The sequence below is a fragment of the Dendrobium catenatum genome, unplaced genomic scaffold, assembly GCF_001605985.2.
Source record: "Dendrobium catenatum unplaced genomic scaffold, ASM160598v2 fragScaff_scaffold_665, whole genome shotgun sequence".
Taxonomy (NCBI): domain Eukaryota; kingdom Viridiplantae; phylum Streptophyta; class Magnoliopsida; order Asparagales; family Orchidaceae; genus Dendrobium; species Dendrobium catenatum.
The window spans coordinates 975,148-988,285 of NW_021319127.1; the positions used below are offsets into that span (position 1 = coordinate 975,148).

General features: G+C 32.5%; 1 protein-coding gene across 1 annotated transcript in view; it reads left to right on the forward strand.

Annotated features, from left to right (window-relative positions):
- The first annotated feature begins 6,588 nt into the window (after positions 1-6,588).
- Positions 6,589-13,138, forward strand: part of LOC110111306 (myosin-17) — a 35,990-nt gene continuing 29,440 nt past the window's right edge. Inside the window, exon 1 of the mRNA XM_020843112.2 lies at positions 6,589-6,920. Within this exon, the coding sequence (XP_020698771.1) occupies positions 6,918-6,920 (3 nt within the window). The 5' untranslated portion in view covers positions 6,589-6,917. The remainder of the gene's footprint in view (positions 6,921-13,138) is intronic.

Here is a 13,138-nt window from a genome sequence, read left to right on the forward strand (position 1 = left end):
GTAAGACTGGCCGGTTGTGGGGTTCGGGCGCAGGAGTGGGGAGGCCTGCCGGATCCGTTTTTTTTTTTTTTAATTTGACCGGCGGTTTAAGACCGCTGGTAAGCCGCCGGAAAAAACCGCCGGAATTTATTTTCCTACGCGGTTTTTACCGGCGGCATTTAAACCGCCGGAAAACCGCCGCTAAATTGCAAAACCGCCGGAAATTGGCGCCGGAAATGAGTGATTTTCCTGTAGTGTCTACTGATTCACTAGATACTAATTGAGAGTAATAAGGAGTTATTACTGTGCAGATGGATTAAGAATGATAATTGTATTTACTGAGCCAGCAATTACCCGACTGTTGATTACTAAATACTGGAAAATATCATGATAGCCAGAGTTCTTACTTGTTTAGTATGACTACTGAAATACATGTTATTTGGGCATTATTCTCATTAGTATACAAATTTATTGTTATTTCATTATTTTTTTACTCCTTCATTTGGATTATTTTAGTTACTAATATAGAAATCGATATTGTTTGATATTATTGATTCACTATAATAATATTAAGCATATAACATATTGAACACATAATATACTGATTTAATACTGAGATAAAATATATGAATAATATGTGTACACTCCTATATGATTTTATTATATTTATATGATTTTAATTATCTTTATCGATACTTTAATTTTATCATTTTATACGATTATTTTACTGATTGATAGTTCTGATATGATGATTGCTTTATCGATTTGACACTCGTAATTATTTTTATGGTTGCCCCATTGTACTATTTTACTAACTTTCATATTGTATTATGTTAGTGATTTATAGACTTCACTACTATTACTATATGCGAGTTTTAAATTTTTGCACTGATTTAATGATCATATGAATGCTATTGCATGTTGCTCTTGTACTATACTTTGAATTAATCATCTACAGGATTTTAGTGATATGTTGGGATGCTTGGCTCATATTATGTAGTTTAAATAATTTCAGATCAAATAAAAGGTTAACGAGTGTGAGACTCATCAAGATTCCTTATATTTATATTTTTATTTTAGTTATTCCTTTGTACTCTGGGATGAAAGGATATGTTATGATTATATAATTCATGAGTATTATTTATGATTTTTTTTTTATCAATGAATATAGATGTGTATTGATGTTTTGAATTATAGAATTTATTTCTACACTTATATAAACAACTAAGTAATGTTATCAAAAGCTATTTTTCTATTCATTTTTCATTCCATGTGCTTTTAACATAGAGCATTAGAGATGAATTAAGAAAAAAAAAAGGAGAAGAGAGAGGAAATATAATATAGGATTTGGAGGTTATGAAGCGATTTTCATCGATCAACATGTTGGGAGATTTGCTTGTCTTATTGTAAGAAATCATTATCCTATTTTTTTTCAATAATTTAGTATTTTTGATGTTTATTGATCAAATTTATATTTTTATTATAAAAAAATGAGAATAATTTTATATATTATAGAGATTGAGATTATGAATATTTTGAGTATTTATTTAACATTTTTTATTGATTGATTTTGAAAAAGTTGTGATTTTTATCAATTCAAAAATTTATTTTGACATCTAAAAATAGTGCTTTAATTCAATTAAAATTTCATAATATTGTTATATACGATACTTAATAATTTGATTGATTTCTAAATGAATAAGATTTTATATGCTTACTATTAGAAAATTTAGCATTTTTTGAATTAAGCTCAATTATACTTTATTTACTGTAATGCATAGGTAATAAATATGAATATGTTGCTATTACTGTTATAATATTGTAATAATAATGTGTGTGTAAAAGATAAATAAAGATTGGTTGACCTGTTGCTTGTAGATTGAGTAACATGTGCATGATGGTAAGCCGATGATATTTCCTTTAAATATTGCATGTTGATGTTATTATGTACTAATTCATGTGATACTAATTGAGAGTTATAAGGAGTTATTACGGTGTCGATGGATAAAGAGCGATGACTTTATTTACTGAGCCAACGATTATTTACTACTGATTACTGTTTACTCAAGAAATATTGTGATAGTGAGAATTCTTACTTTCTTAGTGTGAATACTAAAATACATGTTATTAAGCCATTTTTTCTATTACTATATGAATTTGCAAGCTTATAGTCAAATCAAGCTTCTCAAGGAAACGAACCCAATGACACCATATTCAGTCCAATCTGAGCCCAAATTAAAGGAAAAAAATCATACTTTAAAGCTTCAGAGCATTATATGAATGACTAAATGATATTCAAATATGAAATGCTTACCGTCGAATCAAGCGGCTCGATGAGACTAATCCAACAAGCCCAATATCACTCAATTATGACATTAATGAAGCACTTAAATGCTAATAAATGCTCTATGACCAAGGGAACCAATATGAGTCATTTAATGGAACACTACAAAATTACCCCGAATCTTTTCCATATCTACTAAGCATGTCACTCCCAAAAAATTATAAATAGACTTTCCATTCTTCACATGAGGAGGAAAAAAGGAAGGAGGAAGAAATGAATAGCTCTGAGACTGGAAGAATCCTGGAGCTTTACCCCGGCACCACCGCCAATGAATCCATACCAGCAGGTCATCTCTACTAAACCTTTGCCCAACCATTATTGTTGGACCTTCATGTGGAAGCCACTGTTGGGCCTTTTCTTCAATCATTGTTGCATGTCGACTATGGTACTTTCGACTATTATCATTCAACTATGATCCTTCCGACCTCCGTCGATAGCCGACTACGATCCTGATGACCACTGTCACCCAATTACAATTCTTCTTAGCTTTGCCATTCACCGACTACAGTCCCTCCTACATCTATCGCCCAAGTATCATCCTACCAATTCGATGAACTGGCCAACCCTCTCTTGAGGATAACTCTCATGTTATTAAATTCTTCCATCCATATAAAGTTATATATATGATGTATATGTGTTATATTAAGCCGACGCCTTCCCCCGAGGAAGGGCATCATTTGTAACCAATTACAAATATTAGTGGATTCATTCAAACTAGGCGATGCCCCATGAAATTTTCTCTTTTCATGGGTTTCCATGTAAAAACTCTAGTGTCTCTTATGAATGTTACATCCCTCTCTCTTATATGTATGTGCAATGGTTTTTTTGTACAAAGCTAAAATACTAAACTTTATATCTCTACAACCATGAATTTTCTAGGACGCAACAATTTTTATCGAATATTTGTCTGTGCATTTTTAAAGCATTTTTGTGGGTATGTGTTACTTCTTGAATTAGCTATTATTCATTAAATGTTTTAAAATGATCTTATAAATGTTTCTTATGTATAATTTTCTAAATGTGCATTATTGAGTATGTATGCAAATTTTATGTGTTATCTACTAAAATATCATTCATGTGATAATTCAAACATCTTTATTATTATGTTAAATGCTGCATATGGATGTTGAACACATTGATTTTTACATATACATGGCATTTGATTTCTTTAATAGGAATTTTGTAGTCTATTTAGCAATTGGTTGCTCAATTTATATGTTTATATGTCATTTTAAGAAAGAGTAAAGCATATACATAATAGATTAAAATTTGATAATGTTAAAATTCAACTGGGTGTATGTTCAGTACAAATGTATTCTTTTGATAATCCAGTTGATTATGAATTTATTTTGATGAATTAAAATATATTTGATTATTTTATATGACTCATTGGGATGAAATATGAATATTTATATGCTATTTTCTAAAATATGGATACTTAGTTGGCTCTATGCATGTGAATTTAATGATGAGATAATTAGAATTAAGTACAATTCTTTCAATTAAATTTTTGTGGTGTGACAACTAATGCCAACTTACTACATAACCAATAATGTTGATGCTGGTTATTATAAATAAGGATGACACTCATCATCATGAATAATACTGATGCTCATCATCACTAGTATGATTAACAATCACTGTTAATATATATCAATGTTAATACTTGTCATTACTAGTAAGGACAACTCTTGCTATTACCACAAAAAACTAATGTTTGTTGTTTATATCATTTTTGAAGCTCGCCTTCTAAGTCTTTTGTCTCCTCTCTTATCATGAGAGAAATTGAACATACTATTGAGTATCTCTTGTTGATAACTCTAGCGTCTCAATATTCTCTCTACTTATGAAACTTGTCATTTTAAATTCATGTCCATAATATTATATTAATAAATTCTCCAACTATAAGGAAATACACGTTTTATAATATATAATCATATTAGTGAAATTATTTCAACTAAAACATGCCATGTGATCTCCCCTACTAAAAAAATTTCAAGTAAAATATCTCAATATCCTTTTAAGTTATTATTAATTTATTTATGTTCATGTATTAGATTTTTTTAAAAACGTTTCTCTTTATCATCATAAATATTTCAACGCATAATAAGTGGCATATAGTTAAATCTCCAAAAAAAAAAAAAAATAGTCTTGCGACAAAATTGTAACTCAACCCCCATTTTATAAAAGAAATACAACAACAAAAACAACAAGCCTTTATCCCACTATGTGGGGTCGGCTACATGAATCCTTTCTCTCTATCGTGTCATATTAAGAGTCAAATTCTCATCTAAATCTAATAAAGAAAGGTCATTTCTAATATTTTCTAACTAAGTCTTTTTTTAGGTCTACCGCTATCTTTCTTAACATAAATCAAATTTAATACATCTACTTTCCTAATCTAGTCATCGGAAGGCCGCCATTTTATGTGACCAAACCATCTAAAGCGACTCACTATAATCTTATCTTCTACTGGAGCTACTCTAATATTTTCACGTATATACTCATTTCGTATCATGTCTTTAAGAGTAAAACCACTCATCCACCTAAGCATCCTCATCTCTGCAATACTTAACTTAATTTTATGCTTCTCTTTTAATGGTCAATATTCAACACCATAGAGCATTGCAGGTCTCACTTCGATTTTATAGAATTTTCCTTTAAGTTTGATAGAGATTTTTCTATCACACAATAAGCCCGATGCATTCCTCCACTTAAATCATCCAACTTGAATTCTACTAATAATAACCCCATCTATTTCACAATCACTCTGAACAATAGCCCAATATATCTAAAGCGTGTACTCTTATTAATGACTTGATCACTCAAAGTCACAGTCCCCCCATTAGATCTATTACTACTAAAATTACACTTTATATATTTAGTTTTAGACTTACTCAAGTGAAAGTCTTTAGATTCTAAGGTTTGACCTCCATAAATATATCATTAGCAAAAAGTATACACCAGGTACAACCTCTTGTAAATGTCTAGTGAGAACATCCATGACTAAAGCAAAAAAGATAAGGGCTTATAAAAGAAATAAAAGAGAATAATTTTCCCTATGAAGAAATAAAAAAAGAGGGATTCACTTATAAAACATATAATTTTTATGTCTTTATATTTCAATATATAGAAGGTTATATATTTATATAATATTTTTGTGTTTCTATTAAATTAAGATATAACAACAACAACAACAATATTAAGCCTGTATCCCACTACACGGGGTTGACTACATAAATCCTTTTTCTCCATTATGTCATGTTGTTGATCAAATTCTTATTTAAATATAATAAAAAAAATGTCATTTCTAAAATTTTCTAACCAAGTCTTTTTAAGTATACATCTACCTTTCTTAGCATTAGCTAAATATAATACATCTATTCTCCTAACCGGGTCATTAGAAGACCTTTGTTTTATGTGACCAAATCATCGAAGGCAACTCTATCTAATCTAATGTCTTACTGGAGGTACTCTAACCTTTTTACGTACATGCTCGTTTCGAATCCCGTCTCTAAGAGTAAATCCACTCATCTACTTGAGCATCCTCATATTTGCAACACTTAACTTAATATTATGCTTCTCTTTTAATGACCAACATTCTGCACAATAAAGAATTGTTGGTCTTACTACCATCTTATAAAATTTTCTCAAGTTTGAGGGAGATTTTTGTACCACATAACAGGCCCGATGCATACCTCAAGTTCAACCATCAAACTTGAATTCTACTAATAATATCCCCATCTATTGCATCATTACTCTGAACAATATAACCAAGATATCTAAAACAAATACTCTTATTAATGACTTAATCGTTCAAAGTTACAATCTCTAAATTATATCTATTACTATTAAAATTACACTCAATATATTCGCTTTTGAATCTATTGAAACAAAAACCTTTAGACCAATTGACTCGATAATTTAATTCAATTAAGATGTATAAAAATATATTATTATTTTAAAAAAACAATGTATTAATATTTTTTTTACTTAAAATCTAAATATTTTATTAAATAAACATAAAAGTTTAAATATTAAAATTTAAATACGTTACTAAAAATCCCAAAAATATATTTATTAGTCTTAACATTTCTTCCGTAGTCACCGAGGCTGCCCGGGTGCATTCCGGTCATTCCATCTACCTCGCAAGAATCCAGGAGGAACATGCGTACGGCTCATAGATTATTGGAACAGGGTAGTTCTGTAATTCTACCTCCAAACGGCACTGTTCTTCGAACAAGTAAGGAAAACTAGAAATCAAAACACCACGACCGTCCTTTTATCTTTTTACCGGAGCTGGGCCGGAGGTGCTGCGAAGAAGCGTTGTTTGGTGTGCAGGCACGAGGAGCTCAGCTAGAGAGAGAGAAACCCCAAGACAGGGACAAAGAGAGAGAAGGAGAGACAGAGGATTTTTTCTAGATAATTACCAACAAGGGAAGGTTTCCGGGTCTTCAATCGAGAGCTCCACGGCGGTTTCTGTGACATCGGTAGCTCCCGATCTCTGATTTCGAAGATCGTTATCGCCGCGGAGGCGGCGGAAAATCGGGTTTTAAAATCCCAATTAGGGTCACAGGCATAGGTCGTATGATCTATGGTAAGCAGCCCAAACCTTTTGAGTTATTTATTTTGCCCTCGATTCTGTTTTTTTTTTTTTTTCTCTCTTTTTCTCACTTGTTTAGGGATTAGGATTTGTGATTTGGTCCGAGCTGTTATGGTAGAACGAGTGCGGGTACATTCTCGAACTTGATTTTTTAGCGCTTGATATTAAGGCATTAGCAGAGATTGATGGTGGTAAATTTGGGAACTCCTATTTTTGGTACTTCGGACTTGGGAGTTGGAGAGGAAGCCGACATGTGGAGCTGCTTTTTTAAAGGGGTGTGGAGATGGTTGAATGCTCATGGGCGTGTTGATTGATATTAGTTTATATTGTCCAGTGAAAGAAAAACTGGGGACTGGGATCAGTTGATGTGCTGTGTGTTGGGATTTGAGGCATTTCATAGACGATTTCCATCATTTTTCATACTACTATGTTTTTTTTTTAATAAATAGGGATTTGATAGATTCAAACCGGTCAATTAGTATAGGGGCAGTGGGGAACTAATGGTTCCTTTGATTAAAATCAGTTCTTCTGTGTTTTGTACTTGGTAAGAACATGAGCTGAACTGCTGAAGCTTGCGTTTTACAATAGTAGGTTATTGGACCCTCTTTTTTCTTGCTACGTCTATGAGATGGAATATTTTTGTTACATTTATGAAGGGAATTTCTTTTGGAGCCTATGTCACCAGGGATAAGCTATAAGCTAGGGGAGATCCTTTTTTATGGACAATGGCCTTGTAATTTCCACATATCTGCAATCAGGGGGTAGGTGAGAGTGAAGGTATTATCTTTTTGGATCGATTATGAAGTCAGTACTAATTTTCTGGGACTGCAGCAAAGTTGTTGATTAGATGATAGAGAAGTAGACGTAGAAATGATTAGAACGGATGATATAATTTAGATGATGCAACAGGTAGCTTCCATTTATAGATGCACTGTGAGCCATTGTAGAGAAAATTTTACAATATTGAACCAAAGTGTTCATGCATGTCTTAGATGCGTGGGACAAGAAGCAAGAGAATTTTATTTCTTCCCTTTTGTGATGAGATGTTATTACTCTTTTATTCCTTGGTTTTTTGTAAAAGTTGCTTTTGCATATTGATTGTCTATCCTACAATGCTAATTTCTTCCACTTTTGATTCATGATACACTAAATGGATAATTAGTGGTGTAAACAAGTTGAGTTGAACTTGAGTCAACCCCATCCTGAGCTTGAGCTCGAGCTTCAATTGTACAAGTTTGAGTTGATTTATTTATTATGAAAGAGATAAGCTGATTCCAATTAAAGTAAACATTGTAATAAAATGATAAAATAATGATAAATTAAAAGAAAAATAATGATAAATTATTGAGATAAGGAAGAGAGAGATTCTTTTTTGGTATATGTAATAATTTTATTCTTGAAGTATTAAATTGTAATATATTTTAAGTCTGTTTTATCTTAATATTTTCTGAATAAGATGTCTCATGAGTTGATGATTCAAACTGGATTGAATTAGTTGCTCCCTTATCAATAATGTCTAATGAGTCAAAATATTTATATAACCATGCTTTGATCTAGGTTACAACAACAACATCAAGCCTTTATCCCTCTATGTGAGGTCGGCTACATGAATCCTTTTTCTCCATTGTGTCATCTTAAGGGTCAAATTTCATTTAAATCTAATAAAAAAAATGTCATTTCTGATATTTTCTAACCAAGTCTTTTTAGGTCTACTTCTCTCTTTCTTAACATAGGTCAAATCAGTAGGTTGACGTTTTATGTGTCCAAACCATCTAAGGCGATTCTCTCTAAATTTAGGAAACTTCTTCTAATGAATGTTGGGAAAGAAATGCTTGAAAATGGCTGTTTTACCAAGAGGCAAGGAGGCCCCACTCTAATGCCAAAGTTTGTGGATATAAATGAGGCTGTTCAACCCCTTATCTATATTAAGCTGGAAGGGGAGGTTTTGGGGTGAGGATCTTGAGTTAGCCTTTTTCATCTATCATGGGTGTGTGTTGGATCATTTGAGCTTATAGATTGAACTTATCTATTATTTTTGGACCCATCCATATTCCTCGTCCTCATTATTAGATGAAACTTAATGCACATTGTACATCAAGGATTAGGATTTGAGGTCTTAAGTAATATTTCAATGATTTAAAAAATCTATTTGTATGGAAGATCTACGATATTTTAATCTCATAGCACAATGAAGCAACAATGAGCTATAGATGACGTGGAGGGTAGAGGCAATGATGATGGAATAAAGAACAAAGTTAGAATTGAATGCACAATTCTTCGAGCTTTACACCATGGAATATTAGCGACTTCATATCCGAGGGGAAAAAGTTATTTTGACAGCCAAAAATTTTTTGTTAGGAAGAAACTAGTACCTTTTATCTAAAAAAAAAAAAAACAAATCTTTTTTGAAATCCATAAAGAAATAAAATATCAATACTTAAATTTGTAAACAAAATCTTGGTCATTTGATCATGGTGGAGTAGTAGTTGAATTAGGTTTAAATCAAGTTTAGTGCCTTTTGGGTATGCAAAACATAATTTAGTTCAAGTTCATATAGCAATGAACAAGAGAAATTTTGGCTAAGCATTCAATTTATTTGCATGTAATTCTCACCAGGTATGGTAAGTTGAAGGACCATGGCAAGGTTAATTTTTAATTTAGATCAACTATTTACTTTTTCATACATGGTTTAAAGATTTGCTGCATATATGCAATTTATCCCATAATCAATAGAGATTATTTCTCATCACAGCATGGCTGAATGTAAGAAAGCTGCGATATTTGTGTAATTAGAGATCTTCTTTCAGCTCTTTGTGGTTTAATGGTCGGTCCGGTGGGTCGGAGATGGAGCTTAGTGTTTTTGTGCATGCGCTGATGTTGCGATTGAGGTTGTAGGCAAAGAGATAGTGGAAGAAGACTTGAATGAATGGTAGAGTGGCAAAGGTGACACAATATTGTTGTGATACATTGTGTTTGCTGTTTTATTGCAACTTGGACAACAAATGAGAATAATAGAACGAGTCTAGTGTTTTTGTGCCTGCATTGATGCGATTGAGGTTGTAGTCAAAGTAATAGTTGAAGAAGACTCGAATGGATGGTAGAGTGATGAAGGTGGCATGATATTGGGATGCATTGTGTTTGCTGCATTATTGCAATGAGGTCAACATACAAGAATAATAGAATCACATGATTGGAGGGAAGCAGTGCAAAGTTGACATGAGATAGAAGGGCTTTGTTGAGGCTGAAAGCATGTGCAAGAAGCAATGTACGTCTGTGGAGCATATGTGTTGGAGTTGATAAGCAAGCGGTGAGGATGTAGACACATGATAGTGTGCATGTGAAGTAGGTGAGAATGGGAGCTAAAAGGTTGAGAGATGCGTACACAAGTTTGGTACAGGAGAAGAATTGATTACATATGTGAGATTTGTGTGTGGTAGAATGACTGAGAAAAGCATGCATAAAAGCATTTGGTTTATGTTAGATCGGTCCCCCGACAACCGGCCCCTAGTGGGCCGGTCTTGGTTTACACCAGGAGAGGGCGGCGTCAAAGAGAGAGAGAGGGAAGTGTGGTCCACTAAGAATCAAATTCAAATCCCTTGGAGGGAAAGGACGGGGCGGCGAGGGCTGTTTAGTAAATTGATCTTGATTAATTAGTGTATGCTTTAAGTAGGAGGGAGGAAATTAGGGTTAGAGCTATGTATGATTTGGAGTTTTTCTCTTGGAGTCTTCTTGGTGTCTTGTGCTCTAGATCCACAATCTAGAGATTGGGAGAGACGATCCTCCTCTTGAATTGAGGATCAATTGTATCTTGCTTGGAGTTTGTTTTTCTTTGATTCTACTATTGCAATCTATCGTTTTTAGATTGATTTCCTCCAGATTTTTTTGTTTTTCTCGCTGTTTTGACCAATTATTGATAGGGTTGCTTGCGAACTCAAGTATTTCTTCTTGGATTACTTGCGTACTCAAGTATTTCCTATCAGTTTCTTGGACAGGTTTGCAAGTAGAGGTGGAATAGGAGTTTAGGGTTTGCAGGAATTAGTAGGGGCTTGGGTGATATGGCTGGTTTAGGGTTTAGGTTGGTTCGATATGAAAATTGGAATTTTAGGCTTTTTTGTAAAATAAAAGATTTTATAACAAGTTAATAAAATGAAAACAGCATAAAACAGTTATAAGAAACACCAATTGAAAAAGAATAAACCAAAGTACACTGTCCTTGATAACTTGATAACAAAGAAGAAAGAGTCTTTTTGACAAAAAGGAGAACTTAAGAGTCCTTATTTACAATGTCTTGCATGTAGTCTGATATATCTGGTTGATTATCAATGTATTTTCTTTTTATTTCCGTCCCTCTTAGAAAATATGATTTGAAACTATTCATTCACTTGTGCTTTTATATTGTGAATGCTATCATCAGAGTTATAAGACTCTTAATTTAGGTCAACCACATCCTCGACAGTAGGATGATCATTAGGACCTAATACATCTATTGGATCTAGATCAATGATCTTGCTTGTAGATGATGTGCTGACCACATCTTTTAAGCCAAGGACAACCATGGAAGGCTTTGAATTCATGACAAGATATAAAGTTGATCCTAAGTTTTGTGTACACATCAAATCATAAATAGTAGGAATTGCGACCATGATGTTTGAAGGTAGATTTTGATCATTTGTATGCTAGCTTATATCTCCAAGAATTTTATGATGTGTTTTGGTTCTTGGATGTATTGGGGCTTTGATACCAAAAATTGATTGAGAGGGGAAGAGAAGTAACTTTGTATATACAATTTAAAGTGATTCATGTACATAACTTGAACTTAGAGAGGACTGAATTGATCGCAAATAATTTGCATTCATTTAATAATAATCAATCAATAATAATTCAATCACATTTCATGGGTCCTTATCTATAGAAAATAAGTTACACGGATAAAGCCAAATATTTAAATGCAATTATATTCCTATCAAAATCAAACAAATGTTCAAACTTATGCGTATTCTTATCCAATTAAAAAAAATCTAAGAATTTAAATTAAAGTAATATGAGAAGTTTGACTGAAATATAAATGGGCATAAATAAGGCTTGGTTCATATTTGTTACGGTTTGATTTGATTTTTTATAGCTTACCTAAGACCCCTTGTGCTTTTGTGGGCTGGTTTGACCTATTTGAAGGCTAATACTTCATTAATATTTCTTTTTAGGCACTTGGATTTTATTGTTTAAGCCATTATATTTGATTATATATTTTCTTGACCTTGTTTGACAAAGAGCCTTTCTGCCACTTCCTTAAACTTTAATAACATTGATTTTATTTTTATTTTGCTAATGTATGATCCTGGTCTTATTATCTGGTTCATGTTACCATTCTTTTGAGTTCTTTTCGTTGCAAATTAATATTCTCCATCAGTATCCAATTGGCTAACTTCTTCTTTGGTAACGTGTTCTAGCCTATACATCTTGTTATCGTTTGGCTGATTAGAGGAGAGTAGTTTAAATTTTCCTTTCTTCATTCCAAAGCATTTAGTACTTATTTCGACCTGAAATTTTGATTATGAAACCCTCTCCTCGCTTTTTTTTTTTTTATAATTTCCAGTCCTGCAGGCTCCAAAAAGCATCAGACTGTTATTTCAAATGGGCTATTTAATTAGTATTGGAAAGCAAAATTTTCATTATTAAGTGATAAAACAATTCTTTTCATGTCATCTTAATAACTTGAATTGTTAGTGATATTTATGTTGCAGTAGTCATTAGTATTATAATAAGTTGTGGAGTGACCATAGATTTTGAAATTACAATAGCATTATATTAAGATCCAATGCTGATTCCATTTTATTTATATTGGTTGTAGAGATGTTCATAAAAAATAATCAAACTTAATTGCGTCAGTGCATTCTTTTTGCAAATTGTATAGCTCTAATTGACAAGACCGTTCAGTTAAGCGGAAGCATAAATTTAAATTTTATAAAACTATCATTGAGTTGACTATTTTGTATGAATTTGAGTGTTGAGTTGATGTAGAATGGGAGACGCGCTTTGCTATGGAGGTTGGACAAACTCCAAACCCAAAAATCTAAGAGAACTAAACCACTGCAGGAATTTTCTGGCAGCAGTTTGCTGCACTGTGGGCAGCCAGCAAGAGCTTCATGGGAAGCGGAGGGAACTTCAGATTTAAAAAAAAAAAAAAAAAAGGAGGGTGAGGGAAAAACTAAGGA